The sequence below is a fragment of the Triturus cristatus genome, chromosome 4_1 (assembly GCF_964204655.1).
Source record: "Triturus cristatus chromosome 4_1, aTriCri1.1, whole genome shotgun sequence".
In the NCBI taxonomy this organism is placed as follows: domain Eukaryota; kingdom Metazoa; phylum Chordata; class Amphibia; order Caudata; family Salamandridae; genus Triturus; species Triturus cristatus.
Genome location: NC_140585.1, coordinates 1,234,129,185 through 1,234,153,134, shown reverse-complemented (window position 1 = coordinate 1,234,153,134; position 23,950 = coordinate 1,234,129,185). Strand labels below are relative to the sequence as shown.

Genomic DNA, 23,950 nt, shown 5'->3' with positions numbered 1-23,950 from the left:
CAAGTGGAAACGTTTTGTGGTCTATTGTCACAACAATAACTTCAACCCCCTAGATGTGTCCATTCAACACATCATAGGATATTTACTATACCTACAAAAATGCAACCTAGCCTACACGTCTGTTAGACTGCACCTTGCAGCCATAGCAGCCTATCTACAAAATAGGCAACATCTGTCACTTTTTAGAGTACCTGCCATAAAAGCCTTCATGGAAGGCCTCAAAAGAATAATTCCCCCCAGAGTGCCACCCTCACCTGTGTGGAACCTAAACATCGTTCTCACCAGACTAATGGGGCCTCCCTTTGTACCTCTACACAAATGTGAACTTCAGTTCCTCACATGGAAAACTGCTTTTCTGGTAGCCATTACTTCCCTCAGAAGGGTCAGTGAGATACAAGCACTCACCATTCAAGAACCTTTTCTGCAAATGCATCATAACAAAGTTGTTCTCCGCACTAACCCAGAATTCCTCCCTAAAGTCATTTCTCCTTTGCATCTAAACCAATCTTTGGAACTGCCTGTATTCTTGTCGCAGCCACAGACCATTGCAGAAAGAGCTCTCCACACAATAGATGTCAAACGAGCCTTACTCTTACTACATCGAGAGAACACAACCCTTTCGTAAGACCAAACCACTGTATGTTTCTCACCACCACACAAAGGCAACCCCATCTCCAAATCTGGGATAGCTAGGTGGATTGTCAAATGCATACAGATTTGCTACCACAAAGCCAAACTTATGCTCACTGTTCCCCCTAAAGCCCACTCCACACGTAAGATAGGGGCTTCCATGGCATTTATAGGAAACATTCCCTTAGATGACATCTGCAGAGCAGCTACATGGTCTACACCGCACATTTTCACTAAACACTATTGTGTAGATGTGCAAACTAAGCAACAAGCTAGTGTGGGCCAGGCTGGACTCAAAACATTGTTCCAAACTACTGCAACAGATACTGGTGGTCGCCCCTAGGAGTGAATACTGCTATATAATCTATGCACAGTGTGTAATCTACAGCTCGTATGCCTCGAACGGCAAATGCTACTTACCAGTATGCATCTGTTCTTGGCATGTAGAGCTGCAGGTCTACACACGCCCACCCGCCTCCCCGGCTACCTCTATCTGTTCCAGTTTATCTTATTCAGATACAACACACTTGGGCATCTTCACTGCTTATTACTATGCTCCATCATTTCCCTGCTGGCGAAAAACAATCTGAGGATGGAGCCGAAGCCCATGCGCAATACGATTCAAAGGAGGAGCCGCATACCTTGTGACTTCCAAAGACTTTCCAAGAGGAAAAACAACTGCAAACATCCGGACCCAACACCAGATGGCGATCTATGCACAGTGTGTAGATCTGCAGCTCTACATGCCAAGTACAGATGCATACTGGTAAGTAGCATTTGCCTTCTGTGGGTAATGCTCTGTATTTGCTCTCTATTTTCTCTCTCCTCAGGTACTGTCCTCACGGGAATTTATTACTGTGAATTTATTCTAAGCTAACTGTACTATTTTTACTGATGGAGAATTTTGATGTGTCTACATGTATTCTGACTTGACTCACAAAACTATTTAGCTAAATCTTTAAAACTCCTTTGAGTCTGTGGTTCTTTAAATTAAAGGTTAAAAGTATTATTATTTCCTCCCTATTCTAATCTACTACTAGATCTATCGACAAAAGTACATTTACTTAAGGAGACAGGGAATGGAATGATACTGGTGTAACAGGTCTCTAAGGTAAATCAAAATTGATGACCAGCGGATATTTGCTAGCTCATTGAATGATGGATGTATATGGGCCCAAATGAGAGTTGTGTGTATGTGCGTGACTAGAGCTGGTAAACTCCGCTGCATCACCCGGCCTGTCCCCACCCCGAAACTGCTCCTGTGAAATCCCAGTGTGTCCTGCACCTGGCGCTTACGGGCCAAGTTCGAGTGGCCCAACACCACGAGGGGGTCTCTCTGGCTATCCTGACCTGAGATCTGGTGGTCTCTGACTTTTTTTTAAGCATATTTTTTTATCGAGTTTCATATAATATGCCATTACAGACAGCCATAGACATATACTGTTAGATCCACTGGTGGTCTCTGACCTGCCTCGAATCTCCAAGCGAAGCCTGCAGCTTCTTTCTGGAGGATCCCCGCGACCGAAGCTGGTAAAAAAACCCTATGCCTTAAGGCACCCTGTCACCCTACGTCCCACGGCCTTGGGTGGCCCAACTGACGGTGTGCCTGCATCCCCAGGCATCCCAACTTACCTTTCCAATTGGTGTTCACCTCCAGAAGATCTTTGTCACTGAGCCTGCAGTCTTTGTTGCAACCGGAGAATCCCCATTGAAAACAACTGGGCACCCAATGTCAAAACAGCACCCTGCACTCAGCCACCTCTGCGCTGCTGCATGTGTACTTTGGGTGCTACCTCGGATCCCACTTTGGCCGGAGCCTAACACTAGAAGCTTTGCTCCCCCGACCTTGTGGCCTGCTCGTGAGCAGCCACCAACTGGAGGCCCCTATCCCCCATTGGATAACCTTGGGCCTCAGCACTCTGCACCCAGCCTCCCTAGTGCCGCTGAGGGTGCTTTGAGAGTGCATCCTTGACCCCGACGGAACCCTGGTTCTAACCCCAGAATACCAACTCCCACAAACATGTACTTAACTTTAAACCAATAACTCAATTTCCTCCTGTAGGATTGCATTGACTGCTTTTTCCTAAAAAGTGTAGTGTGTGGAGTTGGTTTTGTATGAAACATTGAAAAACAAATAACTTAAAACTGCTTTACTGTGATATCTAGGCATATCGCACTGAGTAGGAAGAGTAATCCATAAAGTAATCTGTAATGTATTCAAAAGTAAAGTAATTTCCACTGTATTGAAAGCATTTACAAACCTGTAACAAATTCATTTTCATTCAGCGTTCTGGTATTGTTCAACCTGCCTTGAAAAGTACCATTTACACGTACCTGTACCAGGCTTGCTTGGTTCTAGAAAATAAATATAACTAAATAATATTTTAATACAAATTAAATTGGTCTGAGTTCAGTTTTTGAGTGTGTGACATCATTTGCTGATTGAGTGTGTAAAACAAATGCTTAACACTACCCTCTGAGAAAGCCTTACTGCTCGCCCACACTACCACAAATAGAGAGTAAGGTGCTGTCTACTTTTACCTCTGCCTACCTTTGGGGTTCCACTGGACTCTGTGCACACTATACCTCATTTTGGTATAGTATATACAGAGCCAACTTCCTACACCTAGGAATTCCCATGCACCCAAGAACTTGGGGAATTCCTCATTGGCAATCTCACAGACCTCACACAGCATTGTTCTCCCTAAAATTGGTACAAAGTCTGCGGAAGGCAGGAATGTCACAGAAGGCTTAGTCCCACAATTTCACCCTCGGTAACCGCCGTGGCATGTAGACACTCTTTACTGAGCCCACCTCTTCATGAAGCACTTCTGCAAAGCCTCCAATTGTTTTTGGTTGACAGATGGTGCAGGCAAACCAGAAACCCTTTTTGTGTGTGTCTATATTCTCCTTCCCTTACACCACCTCTTCTTTCCTCGTAAGTCTCACTTCTTTCTTTGCCCCTTCTTCAGCCTACAGTGGCTAATTGCGCACTTGGCTGGATGAAGGGCCCCGCTTGTGGCGTCCGCTTCTCTCCCGCTGTATCTTGAAATGGGGATTGACGTGCCTCATTTTTCAAGGCAGGTCACTAGTGTGCTTAGTGACCAACAGTACTTCTCATTGTTACACTTTAGAGGACTAAGAGCTTAGCGGCCTTGTGAGGCAGGCAACTCCAACAAGAGCAGACATGGTGTCTTCGGTGGTTGTGCTGCCTCAAGGTAGCCCAGAATGTGAATTCTAAAGAGGGGTTTTTAGGAGAATACTTCCTTACTCTCTTGATGGCTACTTCATGGTTGGGTGTATTACTGTTGTATAGCTTCTTTAGTCCTGTTCAAGCTAGTTCAAGCAGGTGCTGAAGAGATTTGCATGTTTGCGTTCTCCCGGATACTCTGGAGTAGCAGTGGGTTGACGGGCAGAATATGATGTTTATAAATAGTAATGTAATAGTTCTTCTGGGGATCCTGGCCAGAGAAGTGACATGTTTGAGATTCTATGATGCATTTCATGCATTAGTGCCAGTGGTACATGTGGAGCCACCGTGTTGCAAACGTGTCAGTTCAATAGCACACACCCTGTCAACCATGCAACACTAGCACATATGTTTTCTCCAAACCCAGAAAGACCCGTTTGATGTACTTGGGATTTTAGCTGCATCTTATATTTCTTTTGTGGGGAATTAAAGTCTACATTAATGGCAATTTCAAACCACATCAGGGTGTTAATATCATCAGTTCATTATCTTGAGTTCTTGCACATTGAGAGGTGAACCATCTCTCACTTGATCTGTAAATGATGATAAGATTATTAGTACTGATATAGCCTGTTGACCAGATGTCTTTTTTCTTGCAAACAGATGTGGGATCAGTGGAAGGGCTGGCATACCACAGGGGCTGGGACACACTCTACTGGACGAGCTACACAACCTCTACTATCACTCGACACACTGTGGACCAGAGCCGGCAGGGTGCCTTCGAAAGGGACACCGTGGTTACCATGTCCGGAGACGACCACCCGCGAGCCTTTGTGTTGGACGAATGTCAGAAGTAAGAGCAGGATGGGGTAGTTGGAGAGTGAGGTCATTTAACACGGATGGAGGGGGCTGCTTCTGTCCAGTCCTGTTCTTTTACAGTGTAGGACAGATGCTTACACTTATGCTGCCACCTGTTAGTGTAATGGAAGCTTGAATAGCTTGTGACCAAATGGCACTGTCTTTTTTATTGAAATATTAATTGCAGCTGCCCATGCAGAATTTTGCCTGTGCCGCACTCTTTGTACTTGGTATGTGTTTGTATGTATGTTTGTCTAGATCTGTTTATTATTGCTGTACGTGCTCCGAGGGAGGCTTTAAGGCAGTAAGAGTTTTCGTGAGTTAAGCACTTTTGCTGGCATATGATATGAACTCCAGATTTCAGGCTTCTGAAAGGGTTGGCTCAGCCTTCTATTGTAAACAAATGTATTACCATTAAACTGGGTACTCTTAACTTGAACTCTGTACTCTTAACCCGCTTTGAGTTGCTTCTTAGTAGTCTTCCTTGTTAAGGTTGATTCGGATTAAATGTTGAGAGCTCATTTTGCTCAGCCTGTCATTATGAAGACATTTAGATCTCCTGGTGGAGTACTTAACAGCTACTGTAAAGCCCATTTGGTGACATGCTTATTCTTCATTTTGTTTGGTCATATATTGTGAAGAAGTGTTGGTCTTTATCTTTGTGTTCATAATACTGATTTTGATTGGTAGGCACTGTAAAGGAGAATTTACCTAATACGCTCCCTCTATTAATCACTTACTCTTCCTTTTCTTGGCTGGTCATTGTGATAGTTCCACTGGTGAAAAATGTTTGTAATTATTGAGTTGTGGGTATTTATAGAGCACAGACTTGTACATAGGGGCAGTGGGGCACTGTAGAGCACACACATGTGGCTCATGTGGGGTTGTAGAGTCTGGAGGGCCTGTTAACACCACAAATTAGGGCTAATGTTACTTTAAAGGGAAATAGCAGGCCAGATACTATGAGAGATGGATTAATTATTTTATAGGAAGAAGTGGTGCGACTTTTGCATCTTAAGTTTTTTTGGCACTTTTAAAATTGAGTCAATCCAGGTCAGAATTGCACACCATTCAGGTACTTCTGGAGTTACTCGTGATGCAGGCAGGATATTTCTAGATCACAAATGATAGCTTAAAGTAGATTTTTAATGAGAGTACCTAGTAATGTTAATCCCAAGAGCTGTCTCTCACATATTGTAATTAGAGGGATTCTTCTTTATCTTGGTATGCATTTTAAGTTGTATTATTGCAGTGCCTTTCCACTATATGCTTATATTGTGACATCTTTACACAGCACACAGATATTAGTATAATTGTTTTTACACATTTGATTCATTACTAGAGTTAATTTAAAAGCGATTGTGAAGAAAAAACTTGCACATCTTCATTTAAAAGTTAGCAATTTGTCATAGAGTAGAGAGGAATCAAGAATTCTGTCCATAGTAACTAACATTGAATTCTGCTGCTTTGAAAATAGTGGGCTCCCCGAATATCAGCATTTTACCACAGCCTTTCAGAAGACTCCTTAAGAATCCTGCTTAAGTAGCCACGTGAAGGCCTATCCCTTCACTCCCAAATTCTTCAAATAGGACTATACTGTACTTTGAAAGACTCTGAGCCTTTTTCACATTTGCAGTTGAATGTCCATCAGTCAATTCCTGTTTAAATGTTTTAGGTGACACAGTCGAAACAAATAATTTCTAGAGGTCTTCAGCACAGCAAACAATGCTAGTCTTTTCCAGTTCAAAATTTCATAGGCTGCTGTTAACTAACCAGCAAGAAGTACTGTAGGATAAAACTCTTACATGCGTCTAAAACATAACCCTCATCTTTGATAGTCACAGCTTGATCATGTTTAAGTGAAAGCTATACCATGTTTAACACCCGTGTTGCGGATGTAAGATGCCCATTTCAAGTGTAGCAGTTCTGTATAGTGACACTCTGATCCTGATTGTGTGACTGGCATTAACAGTCTCCATGTTGACAATAACTTAACGATAATCAACTGTAATGTAATGAAGGGCAGGATTAGTATCCTATTAAACACCCATTCTACAACGCCTGTAATTACTAAATTGCTTTAATGAGATTTGTATTCCTTTTTTAGGTCTCGCCTGAGCCAGCGCATGCGCTTCTCTGCAAGACATTTAGTGAGTGGGCTTTAAAAAGCCGACCACAGCTTTTTGTGTGGCATAGAGCGTGCGGTTATGCTCACAGTTATGAGCAGAGGTACCGTCTGGCTTTCCTCTCGCTCTCCCAAGTGCACGCGCCTTGCTCCACCTCTCTGTCTTGCTCGTGCTTCAACGCCCCTCCCCCACCCACAGAGCATGTCTCGCGGGTCTGGTTGCGCCTTCTCTCTGGCTCATCTACCAAGCTACCTTTACGACATTCAACCTGTGTAATTTTATCTCCTACCGACAGTCTCCTTTGCTCTTTCAAATTGAAGAATGACTTTCACCTACCCGAATCTTGCGGCTGATCTCAGTCCCCATCTCCATATTGCTGGTTAAAAGGGCACACTCCGGGTTGATCCCTCAACCGGATTTCCCAGGCAACCTTTCGTAGAATCACAAATCCGGAATGCTCACTCTGCTCAGCTATTTCCGGGGGAAGCATGCAATGCCAGCTCTGCTCAGCACCCCTCTAACCTTTCCTGACTGCCCCAGTCCCACCCCTCGGGCTCCTCTTTTTTTCTCTGCGCTGTATAAAACACACTTTTCCTCTCTGGAGATAATCGAGCGCTGAACATGAAAAAAACCGTAAACTGGTTACTTCTTTGCAGTTTCCATTTGCACCATGCCTGCGGGTGTGCAAAATACGATCATAATTAGAGATTCTACAGTCCTCGTGAAGCAGACGGCATCGGCCCCACCGCAAGCACATTAGCAACTTTATTTGCAGCAAAACGGTGTTCGAAATAACCAGGAGAGGGACTCAGCAAGCAATAATAAACAAACATGCGACCACGCCCTGAAATCAAAGCCCCTTCTTCAAGCGACAATAATGCTGACCTCACATTTAGGATGCGTTCTAAATATTTGATCTAGCGCAGATCTGGCCTTAAGTTGCAGCTGCGCACTTTACGGATACAATTTTTATTGTATCAGGAACATCTCAACATAGAACAGATTTTTTTTTTTTAACTGAGTTTTACATAGCAGCAGTTGCGTTACATGAGGACGCATTGATTTTTGTTAGGCACGGGGAGTTAAAGTGATTTGCCCAGAATTACAGGATGTTCAGCGCCGGTTCGAGACTACGCGTGCGCACCATCTAGAGCAGAGACCTAAAAAGTTAACAATGGCACACATTATTATAAAAAAAAAATTTTGCGGGAAATTTTCATGGTAAGTTTGTAATTTTTTTTTCCAGTCATGACCCAATTATAACACCCAAGCCCCAAACAATTATGGCACTCATATAACTTGTTGAGTGGGGGTGAGCTAATGCTATATTGTAAACACCCATGTATGAAATGAAATAGAGAATTTAGTAACATACATGTTATCAAAATGGATTCACTGGAACTGCCGCGTTTCCCTGCTCCTGCGTGATGTGCGGTGCCAGTCTACTTTTCTGTATTTGAATTCTGGGACTTGTAGTCTTGTTTCATAATGGATTTAAACAAGACCACACTTCCCAGAATACAAAGAAAATACTTGAGCTAGATTAACACATCCCGCACGGACCTGAAAATTTGACAGGGGTGATGCGTTGTGTTAATTATCACCACATACACCGTCAATAAACAGCCAAGAAATATATTATCACGCAAAATAAATGGAAGTGTCTTATGATGTGGTAAACATAATCCCGTCGAGTAGTCCCGAGAAGGGGACGTTTATTACCCGTTTTCTGCAAATTCCGGCCTGTGCAACGCAACCAAGCTGTTGGGAATGGAGGTCACTTAAAACCAGTTGAAATATCTCTTGTCTATATTAGAATGATGAGGCGTACCCTTGGTTTTGCCAATAAATTAATAACCAATACAACATCATTATAGGGGGAAAATGCATTTGCCCCGGGCCCCCAACTCCTTAAACTGACCCCGATAAGCAGAGAAGGGTGTAGCGGGCGGCAGAGAGAACAGTCGTTTGCAAACAGAAATAGTCGATACAGAGGGGGCCCTTTGGAAGGTGGGCCCTGGGCAATTGCCCACTTTGCCCATGCGTACCGCGCTCTGCTTCCCCTCAGGCCTTTCATTCCAGGTTTTCCCCCCCGTTATACCTTCTCCTGCACTCCTCCTCAGCCGCCACCCCACATGTTCCCCACGTGCGGTTACGTGCACAGTTACGAGCAGAGGCGCCAGCTGTCTTTCCTCTCTCGTCATGGCTCATTAAGTGCATCGCTCGCGGGCAACCTTACAGCCCGCAATCACTTTCACTTTGACGGCCGCTTCGCTGCTTCACTTTCACGGCCGCGCGCACCACCAGGAGCTGCAGGGCTGATGGTTCGCTTCTCAGGTGCAAATACGTAGTTAATTCATGCATCAGAAAATACCTTTATGCAAGGCGCTGTCAGGGAAAGGGTGCACGCCTCCCACCTGCACCGGATACTACTCATTTTAACTTCGTAAGGCTGACATGTGTGCTGTGTGTATCCTAAAGGGCAACCACGCCTGGTAGTTTGTTCGAAATAATGCTCTGCAATCGTGATGTGCACGGATTGTTTTTTCCCCATGTGCAGTTGTGCACGATAACACACTAGAGTCTGGTGGCTGCATGTATTTGCCACCCTGTGGTATCAGTTGCTGCCCTCACTGTCACTGTTATGTTAAGACTCCTGTCACCTCTCTGGTTCTTGCGCCATGCGTACCCTCCCTCTCCTTTCCCTCCCGCGGGGACGGCATGCCCGAGCCCTGCGTGCCTCCACTCAGACGCCTCCCTGAGCGTGCAGGCTGCTCTTTCCCAGCCGAGATGGGTTGTTTGTGCTTCCTCCCAACGTTTACAGGCATGATCTCTATGTATGCTGCTTTGGCAGTTGGGAAAGAGCGAGCTGTGAAGCTCATACACAGCCCAGCGAGGCTGCATGTGTGCCTCCCTCTCTCATGAACGTGCTGGCGTCTGACAGCAGGGGCTAGTCTGCTATGGTGACTCCCACATGGCTGAAACTCGCTGTCATACTTTTAAAGAGGGAGGCAATTTGTGCCCCAATCGAGTGCTCAGTGTGTTGTCCATTACCCACTTGGCAGGCCGTGTTATTCCCCATGTGCAATACACACCTGTAAAGCATGATCTGTGTCCTCCTGTGTGATCCTTGCCTGGAAGGGCAGGTCTCTGTTATCTTCCAATGCTTGATGTTCATCTGGAGTTACTGTGTTGTGTTTACAAATGTTCGTCTGCAAAATAGGACGGATCTGTGATCTCCCTGCATACACTCAGCCTGCAGGTGACTGTCTCTCCCTTACTTGGCTGCATGCAAGGGCTACTCAGAGTGTCTCATTCAGGATCATCGGTGTGCTCTTTCCTTCACATGCTCTTTTAGTTTGGCCTCTCACATGTTCACGCTGTTAGGTGTTTCCATCCCACATGTCTGCGAGAGTTGTCTGTACATTTTATTTGTGCGTGTACTGCGTGAGGTGTGACGGCGCTATTCATACATTGTGCTTGCTTTGATATTGTTGTATGTGTTTTTAGTTTTTAGCTGCGTAAGAATTCTTTTCGTCGATGCCATGGACTTTATAATTCTAGTTCTTATCTGGTTTTATGATTGTAACAAATGTTTGGATGAATTGACTTCCATTTGTCGTCCTCCTTAACCTATTTTTTTATTTGCAATGGTTGTACTTAACTGCTCAGATAAAGATTTTTCATTCATCTACGTTGTGCTTGCTCTGATCTCCATCCTTGTGGGCGATCTAACTTTGATCCATCGGTTACATGCTGTATGTGCATACCCACACAAGCCCCAGACATGATGCACAAACTCGCAATTAGCACGGCATGGCCTGTCTGTACCCGTCATTTAGCTCATTTTAGGGGGTTACCCAGCGCCTTGAGACCCTGACGGGTGCGTAGTTGTGCTTTACCAACTCCTGATGGATTGATATGTCTGTGCCACTTCTATCATTCATACACACACCCTCTTTGTATGGTGCTCATGCTGGAGATGCACGGTCGATTAGTTCTGTGTGCCCTATACATCTAGCCCAAATAAAGTCTCTGTGCACAGCAGTTCAGTTTTTAAGCTGAGAAGGTTCACAGCCCTGGAAGATGTTCTCTGGCCCCTCACTGCAGTCTTCCCCTCGCCCTTAAATGCACATCTTCTGTGAATATCATTCAGGTTGAACTGTTATGGTGCTTGCCTGCTAGGGATGGTTTGTCCATGCTCCTAGTGCATGTGTTCGCTGCCAGGGAATGCTTGTGCTCAACTGGAAGGGATGTCCTGTCCACTCTTCCGATCTATGAGCCCTGCTGCAACAGATTGTTTAGTTGTACAAAAAATTGATATATTCATGTGCAGTGGATGGTTAGTGTGTTTTAAACCCTTCATGGTGTTGCATATCTGCTTATCTTGCTTGGTGCTCACCTGCATTATTACCTGTTCTGGTTGTTCCGCCTATGCAAGGTGGCTGCATTGTTTCTTACCCTTGCTGCAGGGAGTCTGTCTGAGTCATGCATGATGTTTGCACAGCCATGAGTTTTCTGCTTGTGTTATAATTTGGGAAGCACGCATTGGTTTACCACATCCTGAAATGCTTTTTTGCATTAGCCTCTCTCTTACCTCACCTATTGGCCTTCTATGTCTCTTTTTATTGATGTCCTCTTTCCCTCACCTTTCCCATTATTTTATTTCTTTCTCTCTACAATGCTTTCACTCCCTCTATCACTCCCTTTGCTTTCATCTCTCTTTCTATCTCCTTCACTGTTTCCGTTCACTCTCTCTGCTTCCAATGTCTCGCTCGTTTAATACATCTCTTACCTCTGTCCATCTCTCCCCATTTCTCCATTCTCTACTTCTCCCTCGCCCTTCCTCTGTATTAGCCTCATCTCTCTACCTCATCTGCACCTCTTTTCTCTCTACTTCTCATATCTTTCAATTTTTCATCCCACTGGCTCTACCTGCCTCTCTACCTCTCTACTTTGTTTACCTGACCTGTCATTCTGTGCTTCACCTTTTTATTTGTGCTATCTCATTATAACTCACCTCTTTTCCTTTCTTATTTCTCTCTAGACCTTGCCCCTCGGGTTGGCACCTTTCTTACCAGCCTACATTTAAAACTGCATGCCAGACCTCTAAAAACAAGCATTGGCATAGCCAATAGGTCTCGCCTTTGGGACCTTAGAAGTGTTTAGCCATGCAACTGTTGATGTTGTTGCACCAAGGATATTATGCTGAATAACTAAACACTTATAAGGTCCCAAAGGCGAGACCTATTGGCTATGCCAATGCTTGTTTAATATTTACACTGGGCCAAAATTGTATAAGAAATAGCTATTTGTGTAACCGAGCAAAAGGTCATGGGACGAGGGATGAGGTTCTCTCATGACTAAGAAATAGATCTAGAAATATTTAGTCTGAAAGTGATTGGGCCCTTTTACTCTGAGAGACGATTAGCTATTTTTTTGTAAAACCTGAAAAGGTTGTCAGTGCAGTTACTTTAATGGTTATGAGATGTGCATGGCTTTCTCTATGTTGGCGAACAGTTGAAATGCTGCATGAAGCATTGTGCTAGGATGACAGGATACGTTCAGCAAAGATGGCTGACAGGCATTGACCATGTAGGTGTGTGTTAATATGTGGTTCTGAACAGTGGACCAAATGTTTTTTGAAAGGGGAAAGGCTTCATTGTGTGCAATAGGTTCAGCTGTAACTTTGCTATCTGGGTGTTTTATTTTCTTTAAAAAGTCCTTAAAGCACCATACTGAGATGAAGTCCATGGCAAGGGATTCACCATAAGGGAAAGAAGTTGTGAAAATTCATGTAATAAAATCATTTGCTAATTGGATATTGGATTATATCATTATTGCATAGGATATACTAAGTCTTGGTTGGGTCATGTTTATGATAGATAATAGTTTCAATGATCTTCAGGCATTATGTGAGTTAATCCACATCACTTGTTTTGTGCAAAAGTTCAGATTTAACCAGATTATCAGGACCTTTTTTCCCAGGGCATTGAATGACAGGGCTAAGGTTATAAGGATTCGACTCAAGGAGAGAAGCCTCCCAAGTTCATATATTTAGGAGGACTGCCTTAGATTTTAGGTTAAAGTGTTTCGTCCTTGAGGAGGATGACCGTTGGCTCAGTTGGGTCATTGTTAAGGCTGACATCCAGGTTTCAACTAAATCCAGGCATTAATGAATGCCACTGGTTTATGGCCCTTGAGGTTTAATTGAGCTTTGTTGGCGTATTTGTGCAGTCCGATGACTTGGATCGTGAAAGTAGGCCTAGTTGCTCCCTATAAAGGTTACAGAGAAGTAAGACCGAGAGACTTACAATGCTTGATAGATTTCCGTATAAGATGTTATTGCTTGTAGTATGGCGGCTGTTTTTTACCTTTATAACTACACACAACGAGAACTGGGGGTCAACAATACGAAAGCACAAAAGGAAAACGTGTATGTTTACAAAAATAACACATAGGAACTAAGAGCAGAGCGTGGATTCCTATCAATCTTACTCTCGGAGCAGAGCATGGATTCTTGTCAATCTAGCTCTTGTGATCATTTTTATCATTTGGTCATCCCCCAAGTATGAGAGGTCTGTCCCTTGATCATAGGGACTGCCTCACTGGCAAGCTCAATTGCTCAGAATAAACAACGGGATTAGACCTCACATAGGAAAGAGAGAGATATTCTAATGTCCATGATGAAAAATCCTATGTGGTGCAGTGCAGTGCAGAAAAAATATATATGTGAAAGGAATATAAAAAGGTTGTGTGGAGACAAACTACTATGAATCATACAAACTCCTCACACCTATTAAAATCAGTGCAAAAAAATTATAGCAGTAATACCAAGTGACTGCTATTTGTAGGTCGACATGTTTAAGCCATTCAGGGGTATTCCCCACGGCTTTCTTCAGGATCTGTATAAGTCAATCAATGCTACTGCATCCAACATTCACTCTATTACAAATATAGTGTGAAAAAAATAATAAATCAAGGTTGGAAACGATACAACCTCACTTAGTTCAAATCCTCCAATCACCGGGTGCAAACGTCACCCGTCTTGATCAGGGATTATACCTCACCTCCCTGGAACCTGTCTCAGGAGTATGAGGCCCCGCTCTGTCCGTCGTTGCCTCCGATCTCGTCTGGATCAGGGGGAGAGGCCTCTCCCCCCTGATCCAGACGAGATCAAGACGGGTGACGTTTGCACCCGGTGATTGGAGGATTTGAACTAAGTGAGGTTGTATCGTTTCCAACCTTGATTTATTATTTTTTTCACACTATATTTGTAATAGAGTGAATGTTGGATGCAGTAGCATTGATTGACTTATACAGGTCCTAAAGAAAGCCGTGAGGAATACCCCTGAATGGCTGAAACATGTCGACCTACAAATAGCAGTCACTTGCTATTACTGCTATAGTTTTTTTGCACTGATTTTAATAGGTGTGAGGAGTTTGTATGATTCATAGTTGTTTGTCTCCACACAACCTTTTTAGATTCCTTTCACATATATATTTTTCTGCACTGCACCACATAGGATTTTTCATCATGGACATTAGAATATCTCTCTCTTTCTATGTGAGGTCTAATCCCGTTGTTTATTCTGAGCAATTGAGCTTGCCAGTGAGGCAGTCCCTATGATCAAGGGACAGATCTCTCATACTTGGCGGATGACCAAATGATAAAAATGATCACAAGAGCTAGATTGACAAGAATCCATGCTCTGTTCCGAGAGTAAGATTGATGGGAATCCACGCTCTGCTCTTAGTTCCTATGTGTTATTTTTGTAAACATACACGTTTGTCTTTTTGTGTTTCCTTTTTGTTGACCCCCAGTTCTCGTTGTGTGTAGTTATTAAGTTTGAAGTGGGCATTAGAACTTGGGCAGGTCATTAAAATTTTTCCCTTAGACCCTATTTTCTCTACTAGATTGTTGGCTGTTTTTTACCGCCAATTAAAAGGAAAACCATTCCATTTAAATTGAATCCTCAGTAGCATATGCTTGCCTGGTCATTATTGAATAGAAGATTGTATGGGACATGCACTTATAATCACCAGGAGAGAGAGAGAGGGAAATTAGCCAAGCATGTCCCCCTATCAAACTGCATGTATCACAAAAAGGTACTTGGGTTGCAGATCGTCAACACTACAGTTTTCTACTAAAACATCGCCTAAAAGATTCAACCAAGAAATTGAAGAGGTTGCCTTATCTGTAACTTAACATGGCATGCTTCATCCTTGGTGACTTTCACACACCAGAGTAAGACCCTGCCACTCTGGTGAACTCAACCTAAGAGGGAGTTCATAAGATGTGTTAAATTGGGACAATTGTAGGGGTCCAGGAGAAACATGCGTAAAAATATCGAAGGATAAACCCCAAAATGTTTTTTTTTTATTCGCGGGTACCCTTCATGTACTTAAACCGTGTAAGTGGCTGTAAGGTTTAATGCAACGATTCACCTAACCACAAAGGACTGCCAACATGTTTCGACTAGTAATGACGCCTATATAGGTCAACCGTCTTCTTCAGGGCTCAGGAACTCCCTTCTTAGCTACTGCATGCATTCCGTTCTTTGGTTGAGTCTTCCAGAGTTGCCTTGTCTTACTCTGGAGTGGGGAACTTGCAGAGGAGGAGCAATGCCACCATAAGTTGTAGGTGAGGTGAACTCTTTAATTTTTTGGTTTTAATTTTTCTGATTGCTTTTAGCGAATTGTAGTGTAAACAATCTGCAACTCAAGTACTTTTTTGTGATAAGTACATGGGAAATGCAGCTGGTTGGCTGGTCGTTTCTGAGAAGACTTCTGTCTAAAATTCGGTGAACTACTTGTATGGATAATCAAGTGAAGAAGGGATCTCCAACTATTGAAATGCTAAACATGTTTTTCTTGGTAGGCCTTTGGGTAATAGTAATTTCACAGGGTTAACTTGATTTGCCCAAGTATGCTAGACTAATTCTCTCTTTGGCTTGGTGCTGCCAATCCACAGTTTGATGTTCTGGACTAATTGGAATGAGCAGCATCCCAGCATCATGAGGGCCACGCTCTCGGGAGGTAACGTGCTGATCATCATCGATAAAGACATCAGAACTCCAAACGGCCTTGCCATTGACCACAAAGCTGAGAAGATCTACTTTTCAGATGCCACTCTGGACAAGATTGAACGATGTGAATATGACGGGACACGGCGATATGTAAGTTTTAGTGTTCTAAATATGTATGGTGTAAAAATGCAAATATCAGTTGTTCACTGTGCGATCCCAATTATGTACCTCCTGTGCCCATCACAGTCTTGTTTTATGATGTCCAGACTAAAGTGGACTGCTGCAACCCCAGTACATTGCCAAAGTAATGTTCTTTACCATGTGATCTTCATTAATACACTATACCTCCACCCAGCTAAAGGATTCCAGAACACTTCTAAAATGGAGGGAAACTATCTGTTAAAACGAACACCGAAACCATGACTATGCCAGCCAGAAATTGCTTTTTTCTTGTTAGTTTCTAAAACAAACGTATAAGAAAAATCTAATAAAACAATTATATAAGTTTTTTTTAAAAACTGTAAGACAGATGTAGTGGTAATACTGTGCGAAAGGCTGTTTTACTTTCCCTCTTTAAAAGAGAAAACATGAAATTGAAATGTTTCCACTGCTATGTAGCCTCACTGAGAGAAATAACCGTGCTGTAAATGTAAGTATGTTCATGGCCTTCTACTGTGCACTGACCTGAGGTGCACGATGGTGATTCTAATAGAAAAACCTTGGGATTGTTGAAACGTCTCAATAGAAACTGAGGGTTATTTCACTCTCTGAATGAATAAAACCGGGCACTAGTACTTTTTTGGGCTTTTGGACAGAGCCCGCTCTTTACTTATTGAACTCAAAAAGGCCTAATTATTGCACTGCCCAAACAAGTGCATCTGGAGGGAGTTTTCGAGCAACAAATGCTACATACATAAAATTATAGAGAAATATAAAATTCCATTGTAAACGTACAGCCTGTACTACTTAAAATAAATATTGCATTTAGGACTCTTCTAATGTCCAACGTTGTATTTACAAGCTAGAAAACTGCTCATATATCCTGTCTTCGCTCCTTTCTTCTTTCCCTCCCTCTGGAAAAAACACAGATACCTTCTGGTCTGTACCAATGCAAACTCTTCTACCATATCAGCCCTACCAGTGATTGCATAGTAGTGCAATGCTTTCTTGCAAGCTCCACATGTAGAGATCCCAGAGACCAGCTGGCAAAGTCAAAGTGAATGGGAGCTGATGCACTCTGGAGGGGAAAGCCAGCCAGCCTTCTAGAGAAAGGTGTCTCACCATTAAGAATTCAAACTGGAATAGGATTAACCTCCCCTGAGGTGTTTCACTTAAAGTACAGCAACCTCTTTCAAATGACAAGAGCTATGTTGATGGCTTACTTTAATTTTAAATGTGTTATTTACATCTGTGTTTGAAGCCTGTGGAAAACCCCGATCGCTCCCAAGAACTCGGTTAGCTTGAGAATGCCAGACCGCTATTGCTGATAGAAGCAAAGTGTGACACCGTTGGATCACTTCAATCCATAAGATATGCTAGGAAATCAGAGTGCGTTGTGATAGTCACTATCACACTCTTACAATCACCTGTGCTAACGAGAAGACCAAGCTCTTTTCACATCTAATCCATTATCTGTGTTGACTTTCTGATATCATGACTCCTCAAGGACTTCATATCAAACCAGAACCCCTGCTGCAGTAACTTATTGCATCATCAAAATGTTACATCATTGATGACACGACATTTATCGTCTGCAAGGACACTTATAGTTATGGCGTTTGCCAAAGTACAAACATAACAGTAAGCTGTTTGTGAATTACAAAGTGTACCCTTAAGAGTCCATGTTGACATTTTGATAAGGCCTGATTTTGTTTCTTATTCTGATGTCCTGTCTTGCTGAGTGCCCACGCCTCTTTGAGGTCCGACTCTCTGTGAACCTGACCCTTTTTGTTGCATTACCTTTGCCACATAGGTAAAATATTTTACTTTTTCCTTTGTTGGTATGAGACCATTGATTTCTCAGCAATGCTTGGGCCTCATGTACAAAGGTTAACTTGTGGTTTGGGTTTTCTTTAATAGGATCCCACGAATCATGTAACATTGCTAGCTTGTCATGTGCCTTTTAAATCTCAAGCACGCTTTTCCACTCAGTATGAATCTTTGTATAATCCCTTTTTCATTTTTACTACCCTCCGTTCATATGCACCTGAGAAATCTCCCTATCTTCAGGTGTTGACTATGTATGTATTCTGCTGCAATGTACAGAATTCTGCTTTGGGGTTAGGCTTTATGCCCCCAATCAATATCATAAAAAAGAAATACTTGCAGCCTTTTGGTGTGGCCTTCTTACAGCTTGTTTATCATGTGGCATGGTCTTATGTATTAGCATAGCAATCTAAGGCCGCTCTCAAAGTAGAGGGACTTCACTTGAAGTTGTCACTCAATATCATGGATGCCTCTCAACTTCAGGGCACTCTTTTGATGTCAAGAAAAACAGTCAGGAGGCATCTTGGAGACCTCTGCAGAGTGTCTGAGGCTATACACTAAGGAACTTCCTAGGAGCCGATCCATTTCATGATCACATTTTGGGTTTCACCAGAGACAGTGTTGTCAGCAAAATCTATACTTAAGAAAAGAAGCTTAAAAACTGGCTTAGAGCCCACCCGTTCCTTGCCATTACTTGGCTTCCACGTCACTCTTGTTTGTATGCTTCTGATTACCCAGTGCCTCCTGATCCTTTCTGCTTCCTCCAAATGCTTCTAATGTCTCTTCCTGGCATTGTGCAAGGACCTAGTACAGCTTCCTCTCTGCAGCCAGTGTCCTTTAAATGGCCGTGTTCCCCAGTGTATTTTTCTTTTCTTTTTGAAATGCACTCTTGAAGAGTACATGTCTTCTGTCAGTCTCCCACTGCTCCCTCATGTTGCTTGTTCCACCCACCCTCCTTCAGCTTTCCCCTTGTATTGCTGCTCCCGGTCTCCTCCCCTGCACCTACCTGGTGCTGATTTGGTCTTTCTGTGTTTTTGTCAATTCTTTGGCCGTTTTATTTAGCACAATCTAGACCTGGAGTTGTTTGGGTGTTTTACATGAGCACCAGTTAAATTACTCCAGGACACGTGTATTTTTTTTAGTTTAGCAGTGGGAGATAAAGTGAGTCCCTTTTCCCATTGTTGCTGCTCCTTCCCTCCTCCCTCTTTTGGCTTGCCCCCCTCGTGCTTGGTTTAAAAAAATTAAAAAGCGAGATGTGGTGGTGCAGCCCGCGTCATAGTGCCTTTTTCTCTTTAGTTTAAGCTGTGCAACATGATTTAAAGTTTAAAAAAGGGCTATGATGCGGTAAACGACCGCTAGGTCATAGCACTTTTTTTTCTTGACTCTAAACCAAACATTGACAGAGCCAAAAGATCCCACATAGGTGAAACCTTTCCGCTTGTTTTTCTGTAATATTATTAACCTACTATCCCAGTTAAGTGTATTCGTGTATTTCGCCTACTAGTCTTGATCGCCATTGATAAAACTACAAAAAAACTAAAACATTTCTCTTCTCAAAATATATGGTGCAAAACAACAGGGAAAACTATGATTGTATTTTGATTTACACGCTGGCTGAATTTGAGTGCAAAAAGGGTTTTTTAGTGTTTAGGAGAATGGCGGTAGAAAAACAGGCTCACTGTCAACCTCTATATGCAAGAAAACAGAGTTTCAAAAATCCCCTATTAAAATAATTTCTGTGACAAAATAGTTGAAATGCCGAGCTTTGTCCTTAGGGATCTTACTGTCAGAGACCTAAAAAATGAATAGAGCACCCACTGCTACTGTGCTACATTCTGTGGAGCGCTTGCCTGTCTTGCAGAGTGTATTTGTTTCCTGTATATGATGCTATACGCCAATCCTAGCAGCATTCATAGGATTTTAAAAGGGGCCACTAGTAAATGCTTGGTCAGATATATTTGCCGCTTGAGCTGTTTAGCCAGAAATGAATTTGACAGTGGGTTTTTAGTTTGTGTCACTGTTAAGGACATTTTTACATGGTTACAAAGGTTGTTTTTCAATTTCCTAGAAGGACTTGTGAATCGCACTCACAGGGTGATGCACTCAGTGTTTATGAAATTGAATTCATGTGCCATGATGGACAAACTGAACTTTAGTTCAACAGAGTTGATTCTCGATTACAGCTCCTCTTAGGACAGTACTTTCCAAAAAGTGGGATATATACATAATTTCACTATCTCTACCTTTCTTCAGTGCTTCCAGTGTAAGAACGCTAAGCAGTTTGTGACATAAGAGGCACAGTTTCGTTTCTGAATTGCTTTTATAATTTGTGGAGAGTGGATTATCCTGCCTTGAATGGAAATGGAAATAATAGTTCAAAAAGTAGCCATGCCAACAGTAGCACAGCTTGAAATGCATTTTGAGAAAGTGCCTTAAATAAATGGCATAATATGTTGTACCTTCATAGAGAAGCAGTTCTAGGTGAATGGGGCAAGAATTTAGAAGCATTGTGCCAAATACAAAATAAATGTACAAATTAAATGATTTAAAGTAAGACAATGACCAATGTAAGCTCACTGTAAAATCACTCATCTACTGAACAGTGAATGGCATAACCAGGAACAGGTTCAGAACACCAGCAATAAATCATCCAAAGTAGTTGGACTCCTGTGGTAAACTCTGAATCCATGTGCATGTTCACTGGACTAACACAAACAAGGCCATACCGCTAGCCGAAAGTGCTCTATATAAATGCCGCCTGTAAGAAAACCAGCTTTTTGCAGGTTTACCCCCACGTTTTGCACCCATTTTGACTTCTAGGTACTGGTGTAATGGCTCTGAGATGCCCTGAGCCCCGCTAACCAGGACTCCGGGCTTGTGTTCTGACCCTTAAAATGGTGCATGTTTAGTTGGCTTGTCCCTGATTGTTATAGACCATGTGTCTCCCAAGTTTTTCTGTAGTGAGAGCTATTTTTGATCAGTGAAAATCGTTTTGAGCTACTTACCAGACACCCCATGCCCAGTTTCATTGAATCGAAGCCTAATGTCCATAGAGCCAAAGACTAGGAACTGAACAAAATACTGTGACTAGGGGCACTATGACAGGGCTGCCATGTGTGTCAGTGAGAGCGTGGTCTTTGGGGGATATATGAACATGTTTGTATGAATGGGATATATGTGTATAGGTGAATGAGAGTCTGTGTCGGGGTCGCGCCAGCAAAACCTCCGGTGACCCTTGCCTGAAGCCCATCTCTCCTATCTCCGCCGTGAGGGGAACAGCCAAAACGGCGTTGGCTGCACACAGATTGCCATAAGGGGAACGGCTGGAAGGAAACTACACTACCCAGCAGCCCACTCCTGGCGCTTGCCTCAGTTGTCATCAGGCAGCGCAGGGGGGCTTGAAAACAGCCACAGGTGCTCCCCAGCGCGGGGCGCCAGCAAAACTTCCAGTGACCCTTGCCTGAAGCCCATCTCTCCTATCTCCGCCGTGAGGGGAACGGCCAAAACGGCGTTGGCTGCACACAGATTGCCGTGAGGGGAACGGCTGGAAGGAAACTACACTACCCAGCAGCCCACTCCTGGCGCTTGCCTCAGCTGTCATCAGGCAGCGCAGGGGGGCTTGAAAACAGCCACAGGTGCTCCGCAGCGCGGGACGCGTGCGGGCTCGCCCGGGCGAAGCCCGGGCCAAGGGCGGGCCCGTCCTTGCCCGTCAAAGACCGGAAGAGACTGGACTGGGCCTCCCCTCTTAAGTTTTATATTCAGTAAGATTTCAAGAGTATGTACTTTTGTTTAGTGATATTGCTATTGTAAGTGTGAACCCTTTTGCCCGCTTTCATACTGTTATTTATTGATTCGTGGCGCCATAATCATGGTTCTGAAAACCAACCCGCATGCTGTAGGTGCAGGAACTGGTCTAGTGGCCACTATAGACGCTTTCTTTACAAAGGCAGTTTCTGCCTTGGAGAAAGAGATAGCATTAACGGAACGACGACTATCTCTCGACCCCGTGTTCATGAGAAAGACTTCCCTGGGAATAATTGCCACAGTACCATCACCCGTTCCTTCATTGACCCAGAATATTCAAACACCATGTTTACAACAAGAGGAAGTTTCAACTGTACTGGACATAAGTGGTTTTGATGCTAGTTTAGATTCTTATATGGCCTATCCAATTGTGGAAGCAGGTAGACGGCAAAGTCTCCTGCCATGTTACAGTGAGCTAGCACCTGAATGTACCCACCCTGATTTAGTAAAAGGTAACGCTTCTAATTTAAAACGTAAGCGTGGTGGAAAGCAGCACAAAGGTGCGCGTAACAAAAAGAGTAAATGTATCTTACCTACGCGCCAGGACAAGAGGGATAAAAATTCTACCCAGGCAGTTAAAGCCGACTTTACCCATACAACCCCTATTGTCGACATAACAAAAAGCCCGCCTGTAACTGGTAGTAATGCTGTATGTTCATTGGATAACATTGTGCATTTAGTTAGATCTTTAATTCTCCCACTGTTAGAACGTACTAGACGGCTAGGTACCTAGGTTCTTGCTGAAAAAATTAGGGGATATTAAAAATAATACAAATATTCCATCTGTAATACCTATAAATAAACCTGAACAAGATATAAAAAATTCCCTATCCAAGGAAGGTGGAAAGTCGGCAAATCATAACCTCATGCAGACTGACAACGCCAGTAAAGACACTAATACATATAGCCTTAAAATATGTCCAAATAGGGTCATAGTTAATACTACAACCAATTTGGACAAAACATTGGATACCAAAATTAATGAACATAAAAGGAGAATTGATCTCCCACCGGACTCTTACCCCTATGTAATTGTACTTGCAGGGGTCCCGAAGTGGAGTCATAATAGGTACGAAACTATGTCCGAATTAAAGAACAAGGTTATGCACTGGTTAGGGAAAAATAGACCCCTTAGACCTGACTTGAGGGGAGAAATTATTAATGTCCGTAGAGTTAATTGGTTGGGGCACAGAGCTAAAGAAAGTAGCGGATATTGCATTATTGTAAATTTCAGAGACCCAAGAGTTGTGCAATTTATCAGTGGTTTCCCAAATTACAAAAACCCTGGTGGAATTTTGTCTTTTGATCCGAGTTATTTTTATCCACCTGCCCCCTTTGTTGGTGCTGCTAGACAGAGACCATACAAAGTAAGTTACGAAGATAGGCCCCCAGTTATGGGAAATCAACAAAACATTTATAGGGGGCCCAAGATGTATGGCGGCCCTATGCCAAACAACCCACTTTATTACCAACAGATAGGGGATCTATTTAATGTTCCAACTTATAATAGATTTGATTCCTTATCAGGCCTGGGGGGGGGGGGGTGGATTGACCAGCATGGGAACAAGTATTTGATACTCGTGTGGTGACTCTCGATCCCGCTTTAACAATGGTTAGTCGGAGAAAGAGGGCTCTGCAAGATGAAGAAGCACAGAACCCAGTCAGTATCGAACTTGAATCCACTGAAAGGGTGGACGCTGCACAAATGGGCGTCCAAGACAAGAAAAAGGGACATTTAGACAATAATATAGCCAATAACATTAACCCAAGTCAAGTTACACATGATAGGACTAAGGGAAACTGGACCATCATTTTTTGGAATATTGCTGGTCTCAGGGCCAAGCTAGATAATTTGTTATGGCTTGAATTAATTGAATGCCACGATGTTATATGTTTACAAGAAACGTGGGCGAAGGATGTTTTTCACTTGAATGGTTTCAGAACTATTTTTACTCCGGCAGTAGGCTCATCACATGGCAGAGCCAAGGGTGGGCTCTGCACATATGTTTCTAATCGTTTTATTTGTAAATTCATTGAAGTTTTTTATAACACCACCTACTATCATATTGTTGGCCTACATTTGAACAAAAATTCCTGTATTCTGGTTATTAATCTATACAATAATGTTCCCCCAGCAGACACAGCACTAGTATTCAAAAAGCTTAGTTCTGAAATTAACTCAATTCTTTGCAACAAAAGAAAGGAGTTTGTCGCCATATGGGGGGGGGGGGGTGATTTTAACTGTACAGTTTGTAACAGAGCCGGTAAAGGAAATTGTGAACTAACTGTGGACAAGGGATCCACATTAATACATTTTGAACATAGTG

At 43.0% G+C, this 23,950-nt stretch overlaps 1 protein-coding gene across 2 annotated transcripts in view; it reads left to right on the top strand.

Annotated features, from left to right (window-relative positions):
• LRP1 (LDL receptor related protein 1) overlaps positions 1 to 23,950 on the top strand; it is a 1,298,976-nt gene that overhangs the window by 635,611 nt on the left and 639,415 nt on the right. For both annotated transcript variants that reach the window (XM_085654639.1, XM_085654638.1), the window contains exons 42-43: positions 4,484 to 4,673; positions 15,779 to 15,983. In XM_085654639.1, coding sequence (XP_085510765.1) covers positions 4,484 to 4,673; positions 15,779 to 15,983 — 395 coding nt within the window. The remainder of the gene's footprint in view (positions 1 to 4,483; positions 4,674 to 15,778; positions 15,984 to 23,950) is intronic.